Source organism: Oenanthe melanoleuca, chromosome 11, assembly GCF_029582105.1.
Source record: "Oenanthe melanoleuca isolate GR-GAL-2019-014 chromosome 11, OMel1.0, whole genome shotgun sequence".
Taxonomy (NCBI): Eukaryota; Metazoa; Chordata; class Aves; order Passeriformes; family Muscicapidae; genus Oenanthe; species Oenanthe melanoleuca.
Genome location: NC_079345.1, coordinates 4,284,123 through 4,300,791, shown reverse-complemented (window position 1 = coordinate 4,300,791; position 16,669 = coordinate 4,284,123). Strand labels below are relative to the sequence as shown.

The following is a 16,669-nucleotide window of genomic DNA, read 5'->3' as shown; positions in this document are numbered from 1 at the left end:
TGCAGATCTTAGGAGATGTTTTCATGGTTTAAGAGGGAGGTTGAGACATTGAAACCTCTACCTTGAGAATAATGATTCTTGGAAATACTAATTTAAGAAAGATTCTTGTATCCTATAATTAGTTCAAGTTAACCTTTGGCATCTCATTTTCACAGTGTTAGTTGTTTAATGACTGTGAGAAAGGAGTGTCTGGTAGAAGTTTGGCCTGGGATACTTTGCAGAGAATAAGAAGTTCCAAGGTGAATTAATGTTTCATTATCAGGATTTTGTTTATGAAGTTCCTTGCTTGTCTGTCCATGTTGGCGTTATAGAAATGCAGCATTACACAGGTGGAAGCTTTACCGTTGTTCAGCTCACCCTTGTCTGGCAGCAGAGCTGCTGTTTCATTATGTTGTTAATGGTCTTCTGTTACTGATGAGGTGCTCATTTAAAACAGGGGGTTTATATTGTGACATTCTTAAATGCATGGACAGAAACCCTCAGCTGTTTTCCTTGAATATTGCTATGTCTGATAAACACATTTCAAGAGCAGCCATGAAATGTTTTTCTTCACTCTTTGTCCCGTAGCTTGTAAGTCAAGACTGTCCAGAAGTGGAAAGAGCTGTTTATTTCTCTGGTCCACAGGCAGAGCAAAACCACTTCCTCAGTTTTCTAATAAGTATCTTATCTTGAGAGCACACATATTTCTATTTCAGTGCTGTCTCACTCCTGTTCTGCAGGCCCTTGTAGCAAGGGTTTGAAAAAAGGGAGCTGGCTTGGGAGAGTGTGTGCTTGTGCAGGGTTCCCATTCTGCTGTGCTCCAGTGCATACCTGTGTTCTCTGGAGGGCTGTGAGGTGGAAGTGATACAACAGGTTATGTTAAATAACACAGATCTCTCTGGAGCTGGCCATGAGAAAACTCACAAACATTTTAATTATTAAACTTGATTTTCTCTTTATATTCCTGCTTCAGATATTTTTCTTGAAAGTACAGTGACTGTACTAGCTGACAGGTCAGCTGGCTATCTAAGATATATGTGCCTGGTTTAGGTGGGTAAGGTAGAATTGCATCTTTTCTTTTTTGTTTCTGAACAGTTGTCAGGACAATTGGAAAATTATTTGCTTAGAGTTAATGCCATTTGTGAAATCACGTTTTCTCTGACCCAAAGGGCGATATGTATGCACCTTGTCCATGGAAAATTACTGATAGGGAAATAATAAAAATATGACATGTTATTTTTCTTCCTTCTGGTCCTTTTCTACTATTGTCTGTTACTATTTATTTGTGGATTTATGGATTGCAAGCAGGCACAATTTGCATTTCTTGTCAAATACAAATAATTTTAATATATATTTATTTTATATGTGTGTGCATACTTTGAGTTATCCATCCTACCATTTCAGGCTCTGCAGTTGTATTGACTGAATGTTGTTTCCTTTCAGTGGATCTGATGGAAATAAAAGAAATTCGCCCAGGAAAGAATTCAAAGGACTTTGAACGCTGCAAAGCAAGGCACAGAGAAGAACACTGCTTTACTATTTTTTATGGTACCCAGTTTGTCCTCAACACCTTAAGTTTAGCAGGTACTTTTATCTTCTTTTTGTTTTTTCTTTAAAGCTACCAACTGAGCAAGTCAAACACACTGATGGAACAGGAATGCACAGAATACTGTGGTTTTAACTTCTGCAGTTCAGAAGTGCACCAGATGCTTAAAATCGGGAGCCAGACGTTTTTCTCAGCCCTTCTTGTCTGTGACCTGCTGCATTTGGAATGTTTCACTTTGAAGTGGTGTGTCAATGCCAGTGTCGTTTCTGTTTTTTTTCTAGCAAGGTACACTTTTGCTAGTTAAATAATTTCAGTAAAATTATCAGCACTGAAGAGCAGAGGTAACATTGTCCTCTTTAAAGACAGCTATTGAGTGTGGCCAAAATATTGTCCTAACACTTTTAGTCTAGCCAAAATGATTTTGGATGTAACAGCCATAAAAGGTTACACTGCAGCTGTATCACAGAAATTTTCCTATTACCTACGAGCAATTGCAGACTAATTTGGAAAAATGAAGTTTTAATTTGGGTTGTTTGTGTGCATATCACCTGATAATACTCAATCTCTTCTAAATAAGTACTGGGGGACCATAAATAAAATCGGAAAATAATAAATTTAAAATGAAGAGATCTGTGTGAAACAAAGGGATTTTGTACCCTGTATCTATAGAAAGGGTTGGAACACTTTTTATTACAGGCAAGATTATCCAGGGTCACAAACCCAAAGATTTTGAAATGAAAAGAGATACAAATTTTTACAGTACAGGCTGAGTACAATTTCTAACTAGTGGAATTTACAAAGAGATTTCTTTTGTAAAAAGTTTAAAATGGGTCATTGGTTCAGGACCATACAGACAATTTATTTGGAGTTGTTCTTTCTGTCCTGAGCAGGAACATGCTTACCCATTTAAATCTTTTAACTGAATTGAAAAATCTTAATGTGAGAAAAGGGGAGTGCTCTGTAAGTGTTTAAATACTGTTAGCTTTTATTTTTTTATTATTTCTGGGATGAATTTCTTATAGATTGCAGTATTAGATAACAAGTTTTTTGCACTCAGATGCTTTTGAAATGAAAGACTGCTTGTGACTAATCCATTCTTAGAGATTTTAAAATAGGTTTTATATTGTCGACTGAAGTCTCTGAGAATTTTGAGTAAGTGGCTGTGCTTACGTGCAGCTGTGCCAGGGACTCCAGCTTGGTTTCCTCTGACAGCCCCCCCAGTCCCTCCCATGGCAGTTCTCAAAACAGGCCTCTGCCAATGCTTTGAAAACACTTGGTACCATGGGCTGTTGCTGCAATGCTGAACTGCAGAACAACATGATATAACTTTCAGTTAAGGGGGAAATCCTTTTCCTTGCTGAAGTGCTTTGTCGTGGTTTCTTAAAACAATATAAAAGAATTGTTCCTTGAAGGGAATGGTAGCTATCATAAAGGGCAGAATTGTCTTGGGAGAAGAATTGGTTTGGCAGTGGTAGTGGGTGTTCTTTCTGAAATTGCAACTAATTGAAAAACATTTCCATGGGGAGTTGAGGCTGGGCTCCAGCTTCATCCTTGGGGGATAAAGCATTGTTTGAAAATATGTTTAAATAAAATGTAATCTTCACCTTTTGAGAAACTGGTTTGCTTTGAAGGCTGATAAAAGATTTCAGCTCCTGTGTGAAAATAATATTTCAGAGCTGGTTTAATTGAAGAATCTCTTCGTATCATTTCAGAGCCAGCCTGCTAAAACAAAGACTTTGCCCAGCTGAGGGCTGTAAAGATCACATCTCATGCAAGGTTTTTTCAGCTTAGCTGGCATTTCCTAGGGAAAGCTGTGCCCAGCAAGCAGTTCCTCATCTTGCTTCTATTGGGTTGAAGAGTTACCAAATGCAATCATGATAAATGATGGGAAGGATTCTTCTGGTTTGGGAAATGGAAAGGCAAACTACATTTTAAACAAAACAAAGCAGTGATATACTAATTTGAAGGGCTGGGAGGAAGATGTACCTGGCTTCTAGCTAGGCCACATAAGGAATTTTAGACCATTTTTGACTTGTATTAAAATGTTTTATATACACTACACCAGTTTTGTACATTGCTCCCTTTCTGCTGTGTTGAGAGGCATGGTTAAGAAAAATAGAAAGTGATTATGTCAAAAGCCAGTAGAATGCAATTTTGTTGCAGGTTGCTGGGAATATAATGAACCTCTTTTTTGCTATAGCAGTACTGAGTTCTTTTGCCTGTGTCCTTCAAGTTGTTTTGATCTGGGTCCTGGGCTTTTGCCACTTTGGAGACAGAGGATAAGAAAATGAATTTTGATTGTGTTATAACAGGAGCTCAGCAGTAGTTTTAAAGGTTTTGCTGAAATATTGAAACTCCTACTAGGATAAACAGTCTTCTAAAAGCAGGTATTTTTTGTCAGAGCTTACCTATGCCCAAATTTATGCTGTTTTTTATTAGTTTAATTAGTGGCACCATGAAGCTATGCAATGCAATTTATCAAAGAGGAAGGTTAGTCAGCAGCTTAGGGTTTATCTAAACAAGTTATGTCTTGGTTTTATGTTGATTTTGTTTTGATGTTTACCAGAGCATGGTTTTTTTTCAGCTGACTCTAAGGATGATACTGATAAATGGTTGTGTGGCTTGAATATCTTGTATCAAGAGGTCATGAGTGCTCCCACACCTGCGATCACAGAGAGGTACGTGGACATATTTTCACTTTGTGAGACTGGGAATTGGAAGAGGAAAATCCGAATGAAATTTTTAAGGTGCAACAAGTAGTGCTTGCCAATTACACTAACAACATTTTTCAGTTAGGGTATGACACTGAAACCTCACATGGAAATTCTCAATGTCTGTTTTGCTACATAGGTGCTCTGGAGTCACACTCTGTTGCATACACTAATGTGAACTTGCACCTTGTTCTGTGCACTCAAAACAAAATCTGTTCATGATCACAAGAGCAGATGGTGTTTGTGTGTTGGCTTCTTGGAAAATTCAAAAGTCAGCCATATGAAGGTGAAACTGCACCTTTATCCTTCAGAGGATGTTGTGTGTGAAACTGCTCAGGCTCAGATTGCCAGCTCTGTGGACAAGGTTTCAGTAATGTCTCCATATTGCATGTCTTTTCATCACTGCTGGCATTTTTGTTTGTGGCCACTGCTGTTAGTGAGGATGTGCTCTGCCTTGCTTGCTCCCTGACCAAACTGTGGTTTTGACACTGGTGTTGTCAAACGAGAATGATTCCTGTTGAGGCTGAAGATCAGCTTAGCAGTGCATTCATCTTTTTAGATCAAAATTGTGTATGTATTTACTATTGGTGCAACTAAAAGTATTTTACTGCGTATCTAAAACTGATATGCATTTTAATGAGGATTTTCTTTTAAATTCTCTAAACCCCTCTCTCTTCCTTCTAGTTTTTAGTTTTTATGCATCTAACAGATATTTGAGCCAGCAGCTCACAGATAAATCTGTCAGAAGTCATTGGCTTTTTGGAGTTACTCCAGTTTAGATTAGCTGAAGTTTTGGCTCACTTTATCCTCATACTTTTTTACAGCTTCTGGTTACTCATTCTTTTCTGTCCTGCCCACCCTTCCCCTTCCTGTGTTGTTTATGTGACTTTAAAATGCATTAGAAGAGTACATATTTAGAAATGTGGTTAAAAAAACTGGATCCTTGAATGTTGCACTGGTAAGATTTTTGCTTTGCTAAAAGAGATGAATCTTATGACTTGTAAATATTTCTGTTGAGTTTTGTCTATGGATTCTGAAAGTTCATTGGCTGTATATTCTTTATAATTCTTAGATTTATTTTTTTTTCTCCCTCTTCTACAAGCTGGCTGAGAAAGCAGATCTATTCTGTTGATCAAACTCGAAAAAATAGGTAAGAGACTCTGCCTTTTTTCAGATGTTCTTAGTTGCAGATTGTAACATGGAATAAAAAGAAATAAAGAATTAATTGTCCGAAATGTGCAGTACAAGATCCCTGAAAATGGCTTTTTCCCTTGCTTCAGCAACTTGAGTTTTGCCTTTGGCTAAATACAATGTGTTCTCAGCATTCCCTCAGATTTATGTACATGGTATAAAGAGGAAACAAACGATAACAACTGAATATTTTAAATTTTGGCCTAGAATTACTTTGCCAGAATGAGCAATGTGTTATTGTAGAGACTGAGCTCAGCTGGCAGCTGGCCTGGCCACGGGCTTGTCTCTGCCTTGTATTTGAACAGACCAAAGCCAAAGAATCACCTCTGACCTGGTGCTTCTCATGTGAAAGAAGTCCCACGGGTTCTGGCTCCCAGTGTGATGTGTGGCTTCATGTGTTTGAGTTTCAGTAGTTCCTTTCAGGTCCATGTGTGATGTGGCTTTGCAGCTTGTACATGCAAAGGAGACTTTAAAAAAACATGAATTCAGCTGCACACCTCTCCTTAGAGTTGCCAGAAATCATGTGACACTGAGAACAATGTTAACTTTTCCTCCCTTCTGTGTTATTATTTCACCATGATTTTTCTCTTTGTCTGGAGCATGCATTTTGTTCTAAAGTACAAATTTGTTTAGAAAAGCTCATGCTTTTCCTTTTGTGTCCACCTTTTCCCAAAAGCAAACTGCAGTGAGGTGTTTCATTGTGTGGCTGAGGCCATGGTATTGCAGGAAATCACACCCTTGTGCAGACAGCCTGTGGCACCGTGCAGGGTGAGCTGAGACCCCATTTCAGAGCTGTGCTTCCTCAGCTGGCCACAGTCCCATCCTTTATTGGATATTGAATTGTACCCCCTGATGCATTTTGAGAACTAACCCTGCAATGGGGATGTGTTGTTTGGGTTCACAAAGCAGAAGATGTTAGGATGGAGCAGCTGTGGCTGACAGTTGTCTGCTGAAGAGGTTTCATTTGTTGCTTTGGGATTGTTTTATTGGTTGGGAACAGCAGACTTGTGCTGTTGAGAGAGCAGTTTTTCCTTCTCTTCCTAGATGGCTTCATGCTTCTAGAAAAATTCAGGAAAGGAGTTTGGACTGAGGTCCGTTGTGTTCAGAGCTGTGGTTTTTAGGGAGGTTAATTGTAAAGGTTGGGCTAGCAGGCAAGTCTTGTTCCACAGGTTGAATGTTTTTGCAGTGGTAATGAGGTCCCAGCTCTTGTTTTCTCTTGCACTTGTCTGCCAGAGGAAATTGCTTGTGTTTGGTGTTTAGTGTACAAATGGAGTGCTTGTTTCTTGCTTCTAATAGTGGTTTTTTCCAGAGGTCTGGCGACGAGGCGGAAAGCCAGGAATTTCCTGAGTTCTAATCTGGCTTGGGCATGGATTTCGGCTTAGCTCCTTCTTGCTTTGCCCCTTTCCCTCTTGCACAATGGAGATGAGAATATCTCATGGGGTAGCTCTTAACATGGACAGTATAGAATGGCAGTGTTACTTTCATCTACCTGCTAATTGGTTTTGTTACTTTCAAGCAACTCTGTTCTGACCCTGTGTTTGCAGAGGTTTAAATGCTTCTGAATTGTCCTGTAGGTCAAGGCAGAGTCCCTCAGTCTTGTTTTGTTGGTTACTGTTGGTATTACTTTAATATTTTGTGGGCTTCAGCAATAGGACCCACAAGTCTTTTACCTGTGCTTTCTTGACTTGCTGCCTTGCTGTTATCTAGGAAACTTTGGTTTTTGGAGTGTTGCTGGAATATCACTGGGCACTCTGAAACTCTGTGAAAAGAATCAGCAGATCTGTGTGAATGGAGCTGGAAGGGAAGACTTGGTTGGGAGTGGAGAATGAGATCACTTGGTTGGGAGTGGAGAATGAGATCATGTTCAAATGTTGCAGAGGGAGGAATTTTGCTGCTGCAAATCAGCATTACCAGACTGAATAACATCTGGAGAAAAAGGTTAAAAGGGTATTGATAACTGGGGCTTTTTATTTTCTGTTTGTGCTTCAGTACAGCCTTTGCAAGATGTTTTCTGTGTCTGTAATCCAGTTTCAGTGGAAGAAAGGCTGCAGTTCATCTAACCACGTATAAACATCTACATTTGAGCTCATCATCTCATTAATTAATTAAGCTCTGATTAATTGCTGAGAGAGAAATACATGTCTATGCAACTTGGTTCTTTTAATTCCAAATTAATTGAAATGCCTGTTTCTCCATGTCTGGCTTGCTTCCATGTAGGTGTTAAGTTTATAAAAGTTTACAGGTATGTGAGATGAGGCCTACCCAAAATGTTTCAGTAGTCACATTTTTGTGTTGATAGAAAATATATGAGTAGCTGACTAGACACAACACAACTGTGGTGATTTTACTATCATTTTTTTCTCCTTTTTTTGTCCCCCCAGTATCAGTCTTAGAGAGCTGAAAACTGTACTTCCCCAAGCAAACTTCAAAGTCAGCAGCATGAAGTACTTGAAGGATAAATTTGCGGTAATTACCTGATTACTTAAATGTGTTTGGTATTATCTGATGAGTGTTGATGTTTCTTTTTAGGACACTTCCTTTTTTTTGATTCATATCATGTACAGTTACATAAATTATATTGAATAATTTGTCAGCTTGGCTTTGCCTATATCTAAGGGTATAAGAAAATACAGACAAAAATGTTCCTTCTTTTCATTGTGTGGTTGATCAAAGCCAACATTGGATTTTGAGCTCTAGTACTGAGCAAGAACACAGAAAAGTATTTTATCTTTCTTTTTCTTCTACATGAATTTAATCTTAATTTTTTTTCAATATGATCAAATAATAACCTCTTCTCTCCAACTAATGCCAATATTAATAACTTTTGAAGGTCATTCCATTCCTACAGGAACCTTGAATATCCCCACCCTTTCCTGCTTTCCACCTCTCCACCCTTAAAGCAGACATTCTTGCTTCTGCTGCCCCAGCTAACAATGAGTAAAGGAGGCTTTACTTCTCTCCTGGTTGTGGAAATGGACTGAGGGTGCAAAATGCAAGGCCAAAGATGGGGGCTAGGAGCACTATGGTGTAAACCAACATCTGTTTTCTTGTTTGTGTTCTTAAAAACATAAATAAATTTAAAAATCCAAGTGGTTAAAATAAATCAAATTGGAGTGGAACAGAATGTGTGAGAGAATGCCAACCGAAGTAAGAGTTACTTGTTCACTGTGCAAGTGCAGTTCAGGGAATTCTACATTCACTGCTGCTTTCTGTTGTAGGAAATAGGTGCTCACAAGGAAGAGCTTACTTTTGAACAATTTCATTTGTTCTACAAGAAGATCATGTTTGAACAACAGAAATTGGTAAGCTTTCCATAAATAGTCTTCATACTGTTCAACTGTTGCATCAGTGTAGTGAGAGCTGGTTATCTTTTTTGTTTGTTGCTGATTTTCTTTTTCCTCATTCTTGTACCAGAAAAAGGGTGCAGTGCTGTACTCGATGTGTAGATCACAGTCACTATCAGCAATTGGCCTAAGGAGATGAATAAGTCATTTGTGTTGCTTCTTGAGTGTTGGTAGTAGAGCTAGGCACAGATATGAGGGAGTTTTTTGGAGGAATTCTTTTTGTGAGTTTGTTCATGATGCTTAAAATTTTTTTATTAGGTTTGGCTGGGTTTTTTTACTGGTATAAACAATTCCATATTCCAGATTACAAGCAGCAAGTCCATTACAAGATGTGCATCAGACAGTCCTTGGGAGGCATAAATGCAGTGCATTTACATTTTAGCTGATTTAAGTGGCCAACTGCCTGACTACTGTTTCCTTGTACTTGCTGTACATATTAATGAAGCTGGTGGAAACTGCATACTTTTAGTGACTCTGAAAGTTAGGAACCCTTTAAAACTATGTGTAAACACATAATTTGAAATTACTTCCATGAATGTCTTTCTTGGCTATGTGGTTATTGAGGATTCAACTTTAATCTAGCAGATGCTAAACTAGAAGCTTCGATAGTCAAAGTCAATGCTGATTTTCTGGCAATACAGCTTGTGCTGTTTAAAAGTGATGCTGAAATCATGGTGAAGTGATAAAAAACCTAGATTAACTGACAAGGTTTTAGTTTTGGCCATGAAAGTCTTGTTAATTAGCTTGAGCAGAAAGCTGAAGAGTAGAACACACAGTGAGGAGCCTTTCTGCCTTCCTTAAGCTCCTGTTATTGCCCTGTGTGAATCATTGCAAAGAAATTTCTCAATTTGCTTACAAGTGCTTTGGGTCACTTGGTAAGTTTCCTGCAATCTCTAATGATGATGTGCCAAGCTAGAAACTATTTAGATTTTATATTCACTTGAATAAATGTGATGGATGATACTTAATTCCAGTTTTTCTGGGATATCAAACAGTAAAAGCTCCCCAGAAATTTGACTGTGAGTATAAGGTTCTTTATCAAAGCAAGTGTTTTATCTGAGAATTGTGTTCACATTGAAAGGCCTGAAGTGCAGTTGCCAGCCTTTGCATGTTTTGCCAGCCTTTGTATGTTTTTTCTTATGCATTTAATTAAATATGTGTCTTGCAAACTTGTAAACTCTAGAGCAGACAGGCATTTATTTCTGCTTTCCAAAACAATGGACATTATTAGATGGACTTAGATAGAAAATTGGATATTCTTTTATTATTTATATTTTTCCCTTTATTATGTTTGTTCTTTTTTTGTTTGTTTGTTTTTTGTTTGTTTTAAGATTCTTGATGAATTCAAAAAGGATTCTTCTGTTTTCATCCTTGGGTGAGACTCTTCATTTGTATTATTTTTCTGCATTTTCACTTGGCTGCAGTGTTGAAGGATTGTTTTTAAATTACCTCAGTTTGGTTTTTTTATATATTTTTTTGTTCTGGTGTTTTAGTAAGTGAAAAGAAATCATTAATATTTTTGCATTCAAAAAGGTGAACTTACATTGGAAGTAAGTCCTGTTGATTGTTTTTTACTTTCTGACTACAAAAATGATATGGAAGTTGATTGTCCTCTGATTTTATAAAGAGGTGAACAGAGCTTTAAAGGACAATTTGGTGAAGAAATTTTTTGCTTCAGTCTGGATAGTGGTGTTGTGCATAGGCCTTGCTTAGACCTGAGCTGAATGCTGATAGTAATGGTTTCTGCATCTTCCACTTGATGGACTTCAAAGTTTGATGTGTACAGCATGAAAAAGGTCCCAGACATTGCTAATCCATTGATTGTGGATTCAATCAGTTTATCTTAGTTTTGAATATGACACTAACAGATTAAGGAAGTAACTTAAAAAATTTACTCTGAGCTGCTTACAAGCACAGATTTATAAACACCTTCCTGGTACCAGATGCTGCTGTGTTTGTGTCTTACAGAAGGCAAATCAGTGATATCACTTTTCCTTGGTGCAGCTGCACCTTGCCCCCTTTTTCAGAAGATTTTGGTCTATCACTGTAGTTAATCTAAATATGACAAAGAAATAATTACTTGTGAAATGTAAAATTTAAAAGAAGCTTTTCCATGTGTCTCAACTAAACTTACCAACGCCCCGGTCAAGTAAATGCAGCTCACTTGCTACAAAGCAATGGCTACAGATTCGGTGCTTTTCCCAGTGAATCCCTCTCAAAAGTACATCAGGAGGCTCAAAATACAGTAATTGGATAATGCAGTATTACAAGCCTACTCTAAATCCTTTTGAAATTGTAAAAAGTCTCTTCCTGGTGGCAGCACCTTTATACTGTAAATCCAAGATACAAACCCATGTCATCTTTTGCTGTAACATCTGATTAACCTCTCTTATTTCTTTAGCTTCACTTTCCCTTTCTTTTTTTAAAGAAATACTGACCGTCCAGATGCTTCAGCAGTTCACCTCCATGACTTCCAGAGATTCCTGATACATGAGCAGCAGGTGGGAAGGTTACAGAAATACTCAACTCTTTTTCTTGGGATTATATCACAGAATTCTGTGCTCTTTAAAAAGAAATGTGAAGAGTCATAGAATTTGATTGATGCCACTGTAATACTGGGGCTTGGAAAGATTTCTCCTTTGTTGCCATTGAAGTCCAAAAGAACTATTATTTTTCATCTATGTAAAGCCTCTGAAGGTGCACCAGAGGACAAGAAAGCGGACAAAGTAAATAAGGTTTTAACAAGCCTCCACTTAATCATGTAGATAAATAGACAAGGTTAGAAGTAAATGCTGTGTGCAGTCAGAGATGAATGCCTGGCCTGCTCACTGCTGTCACCAGAGGGGCATTGGGGTAATGCTTTGGCCATGGCCCCATTTTTGCAGCTCTCACATTGCTGCCTGCCTGCATTCTAGTCAAAGGTAATTTCCTATTGAATGGAGCCAGTTAGATGTCCCATGTCAGCAAGCAGATAAGGGTGAAGGCAGGGATTGGAGCTGTGTCTTCATGGATTTATAAATGTTATTTAGCACAGACTCCATGTGAAAAAATGGTGCAGTATTTGCTAGGTACTGCTGAGCTCCAGGTTTGCAATTGTGATTGAAAAGTGAGACCTATACTTCCTGTGTAAGCTTGCTACTTTCTTTTTCTCCCAATTTCACTGTTTTCAAAGGATGTTCAGATTGCACTTAGACTTGAGAGAGATTATAGTTAAGTCATGTCCAAGGAGGCCAGCCTTTTTCTCCCTTTCAATGCACATTTGTGCTTACATAGTGTGTATCTCTGTAGATCTCTCTGTTCCTTGTTTGATTTTTGTACTAACACCACTCCTAAATTTTTTTTTATTGTATTGCAATTATCTGAAGGAATCTTGGGCACAGGATCTCAGTAAAGTCCGAGAACGCATGACAAAGTTTATTGATGACACTATGAGAGAAACTGCTGAGCCTTTCCTATTTGTTGATGAGGTAAGATAATGGTACTTTGTAGTAGTTCTCATAGATTCCTTTCACAGAATTTTTACTGGGTGGCAGGACCTCTAGGCCCCTCTTGCTGCATTGCTGGGTTTCTTTTATTCTCATAGGGTAAAAATATTTAAATTCAGTCTCTCTCTTTGTATTGTAGTTCCTTGCTTACCTATTTGCAAAAGAAAACAGTATTTGGGATGAGAAATATGATTCAATAGATGTGCAAGACATGAATAATCCTTTGTCCCACTACTGGATTTCTTCCTCTCATAACACGTAAGTTACCAAAAATCCTGTTGTCTACCCCAGTTCAAACTAATATAGCAATGTGAGAGAGACAGAAAATTATGCCAGAAATGTGCTGTGTGGATGTGTGAAACCTTCCTACAGTGTGGTATAAATGTGGCAAATGGGGTTTCTGGGACTCTTTTTTTCCCCCTTCTCATAAGGTTTTGAGATATAACTCAGCTGCCAGAAAACCCAAGTCATAGTATAAAATAAAAAGTATTGAGTTGAAACTGTTCTGAAACCCTCTGTTCTTTCAAAAATATAAGTTACTTCTTATGTCATTCTTTTTTTTTTTTTTCCCAAGCGCCAACAGCCTCACTAAGCTCGTGTCAGAATTCATTAGTTGTACAAAGTATGCGATGATGAGTTTGAACTGTCTTCAAATGAAGGGGATTTGCTCATCTGGCATTGTAGTGGAAAAAGCAACTAAGGAGAGGGAGGAGAGATGAACAAATAAAATAATTCAAGGAATACAATAAAGTGGATATGGATATAGCATACAGGTGTATTTTGAAGTTTAATGTGTGATGTCACTCTAAATTCCTTCCACATCCCTCCCGTGTGCTCATGCCTGAGGTTTAGGTGGCTTTCAAAGCTCATGATTTGCACTCTAGAAGGATGTCAGAATTGGTTGCTGTTTAAATTGAGCCCTTAATCTCCTGTAATTTGGTCTGTTCAAAAACCTGATAGCATCAGGTTCAGCAAAGTCTGGTTCTTTCATCCAAATTTAAAAAAACAAAATAAACCCAACAACAAAATGACAGTTAAAAAAATCAACATACATTGTCCATGACAGGAGGCAAAGTGTTACCCAGTGAGTGAGAACTAGTTTAAATTGGCTGCCTGTCTTTTTTCAACATTTCCTTTTACTCCTTAGATACCTGACAGGAGACCAGCTTCGCAGCGAATCCTCCACAGAAGCTTACATCAGGTGCCTCAGGATGGGATGTCGATGTATTGAGTGTGAGTAAAGAGCTTGTGGAGTGGTTTGTAACATGTTATCTGTACAAGTAGTTTCCCCTGTTTACCAAGAAAGAAAAAAGAACTGAAATCAAGAACTGTTTGTTTTCTGAATTTGAAGTTAGTCATATAAAAATCACTGATTCCTTAAATTGTTTTTCGTATGCCTCACCAATGCCTCATTCACTTCCTCTGATTCATGTTCCCAGGCAGTTTTAAGAGAGTCTTCCTAAATCTCCTCTCACTTTACACCAAAAATTCAATCCTGAATTTATATGAAAGCTTATTTTTTAAGCTGGATTTAAGCTGGAGTACTTGTGTAGCATAGATAGTTTATTTACCTTCATTGTAATATAGACAAGCCTAGGGCATAGAGATTTTTTTGATCTGGTGTCTTTTGTCATCCTGTTTAACTTGCTTGTAAATCACTTAATGTCTTTGTTCCCTAGCAATTGTGTGTCTTCAGCTCTGTGTTTGTGTTCCTTATTCAGAATTTTCACGTCAATTTCATGTTGTTTATTTGACTAAGGCAAGATGTACTTCAAATTAGAGTTTCAGAGTTGAAATCAACAAAAGACAGAAACTCTCAGCTTGTCACTTGTTGAATTATATTTATCCCTGGAAAATGACTGTAAACTAGTAGATAGACACTACAGTCGCCTGAATCTCTTGTTTCCAGATTCCCACATAATAATGCTTTGGGAACATTTTGTAATGTATTTTATTTGTCTTGCTCTTACTTAAGTAAACTCAGTTTTCTCTGTGAGAGATATGAATTCATCTGATAGAATGTTTTATTAGAACATTAAGGTCTATGTATCGGTATATAAAACACTGTAGTTTTGGGTGCATTCTTCTTACCAGAGTCATTTAAGGAGCTACCTGGTCTCTTACTTTTTGTACTGCTTGTGTTTCCTAGTGGATTGCTGGGATGGTCCTGATGGAAAACCCATCATTTACCATGGATGGACACGGACAACAAAGATCAAATTTGATGATGTAGTGCAGGCAATCAAAGACCATGCCTTTGTCACATCTGAGTAAGCTTTATTTTCCTTCAGCCTGTTTTCATATGCTTTGACCTTTTAGAACTTAATTTCTCTGTAATCTAGAGCAAAAAGTAATCAGAGGAAAATGGATTCCAGTAGCATTCATTATTGCCACACGTGGGTCTTTAATATATGTGGTTTTGGGGACGAGTCCCAGTGCATAAGCATTTATTGCTAAAGAAGATAGTGAATAGCCTAAAGTGGTTTCCAGCTCCTTTCTTGGGTCTTATTTTATTAAGCTGGAAGTGATTGGAAGTAAACCTTCAAATTCTTAATTGTGTGTCTTAAATCTTTAAAAAAGTTAGCAAATAGTGCAATTGACAAATAATATATTTGTCATGTCATGTGGGGTTTCTGCTGTAAGGAAGGTCTTAGATGAGAAGATATAGAACTCATGGCATGATTCCTGAACTGGTAACATCAGTTTAGATCTGCATCTCTGCCCTTCTTTAACTTGTGCTGAGATGTCCTTAACATGAAAAATATTACTCAATAACTGGGGAAGAAATAAAGCTGTCAGTGTCCCATTTTTCCATGTTACCACTTGGACACAATATTCTCCCATGTGGATAGTCTATGCACAGGAACTTTGTGTTGGTGCATTATATGGAATGCATTATGGTTTCATACTCTTCTCAGAGCACATGTGAAGACATGATTTTGAGGAAAGGAGAAACAAATTTTCATATAATGGTGCTTTAGCAGTGAAACTATGCCCAAAGAGCTTGGAGGCAATCTTTGTCCTTGCAGATAGTCAAATCTTGGCTGGATAAAGTTCTGAACAACCTGATCTAACCTAGGAATTGGGCCTTCCCAAAGAAAGGGTTTGGATTAGATGGACCTTCACAGGTTCCTTCTGACCTTGACAACTCTGTCATTGCACATCTGTTATTATTTGTTGTGGCTATATCTTCCTTTTGTCTTGTTGTTTCCTTTAAATATTTTCTCTCATCTGGGGGCTGAGGAAGGGTGTTGTCTTCCTTGCCTTGCCAGCTGTAGCAAAAAGAAATTGTCTTCATTCACCTTGGTTTTGTCCACCAAAGATACCCAGTCATTCTGTCAATTGAAGAGCACTGCAGTGTGGAGCAGCAGCGACACATGGCCAAAGTGTTCAAGGAGGTGTTTGGGGATCAGCTTTTGATGAAGCCTGTTGAAGCCAGTGCAGATCAGCTCCCATCACCCACCCAGCTGAAAGAAAAAATCATCATCAAGGTAGGATTGCTTTGTGTGCTGGGAGATAAAGTAGGAAAACAAAAGCAGGAGCCTGAACTACTGTTCCTGACTTCACAGATTAGTTTCTAGAAGCCCCTCGCTTGAAGTGTTTACTGGTTCCATTTGGCAGTAATGTAGAGTGTTCTGTAAAACTCTGTACTCAAGTGCTTGCTCTTGGTTTCCTTTGCAGTAAGTGTTGGCAGTTCAAGTGCCAGATCAAACGTCAACTCTTTTCTAAAGGTCTTCCAGCTCCTGAAATGTCACTGCTAAATTTCAACAAGGGGTCACTGCTGCAGATGTTCATCACAGATGTTTTGCATCATATGGCTTACTTAAAAGTGATAGAAGTATGTTCTTGAATAGGAAGATAGATCAGTATTACTGTTTTTTTCTTCAGAGACTGCCTTTCATTCAAGTGAAACCCAAAGCTCTTGTGGCTGCACACTGAATTTGTGAGGATTTCACAAATTAATGGGTGTTTGCTAACTCAGTGTGATTTAAATATGCAGTTTAGTGAAACCCTGAGGCACTGTTCTGAGAAGGCAGTCCCTGTTAGTGTCGGACCTTGTGGCAGTGCAAGTGTTTTATGAGCTCTGCTGTGCAACAGCAACACAACCAAAAGGAGATTTCTCAGACTGAAACTGTGGTAGAAATTTTCAAATGGCAAAATTTGGTGAAGAATCTCATGATCTAGGTAGTAAAATAATAATTTCTTTTGTCCATGCTTCTGCTTTCTTGCTCTTATAACAGATAAGTCTTATATTAGACATATGAATGGAAGAAATAAGGGTAGATAGATATAAGAATATGCTCTTGAATACAAGATTGGAAATAACAGAACCCCACTTTAAGGTGGAAAACTTCTGTGCTTAAGTTTTTGGGGATTTTTTTTGTTCTCTCCAGACTGTCTGTTGTTTCCATG

General features: G+C 38.1%; 1 protein-coding gene across 4 annotated transcripts in view; it reads left to right on the top strand.

Annotated features, from left to right (window-relative positions):
- The window catches only part of PLCG2 (phospholipase C gamma 2), a 55,080-nt gene that overhangs the window by 14,094 nt on the left and 24,317 nt on the right, over window positions 1–16,669 (top strand). For all 4 annotated transcript variants that reach the window (XM_056500772.1, XM_056500773.1, XM_056500774.1 and 1 more), the window contains 12 exons: window positions 1,423–1,563; window positions 4,110–4,203; window positions 5,339–5,386; window positions 7,809–7,893; window positions 8,646–8,729; window positions 10,103–10,146; window positions 11,200–11,272; window positions 12,137–12,238; window positions 12,396–12,514; window positions 13,404–13,489; window positions 14,406–14,526; window positions 15,579–15,747. In XM_056500772.1, the coding sequence (XP_056356747.1) occupies window positions 1,423–1,563; window positions 4,110–4,203; window positions 5,339–5,386; window positions 7,809–7,893; window positions 8,646–8,729; window positions 10,103–10,146; window positions 11,200–11,272; window positions 12,137–12,238; window positions 12,396–12,514; window positions 13,404–13,489; window positions 14,406–14,526; window positions 15,579–15,747 (1,166 nt within the window). The remainder of the gene's footprint in view (window positions 1–1,422; window positions 1,564–4,109; window positions 4,204–5,338; window positions 5,387–7,808; window positions 7,894–8,645; window positions 8,730–10,102; window positions 10,147–11,199; window positions 11,273–12,136; window positions 12,239–12,395; window positions 12,515–13,403; window positions 13,490–14,405; window positions 14,527–15,578; window positions 15,748–16,669) is intronic.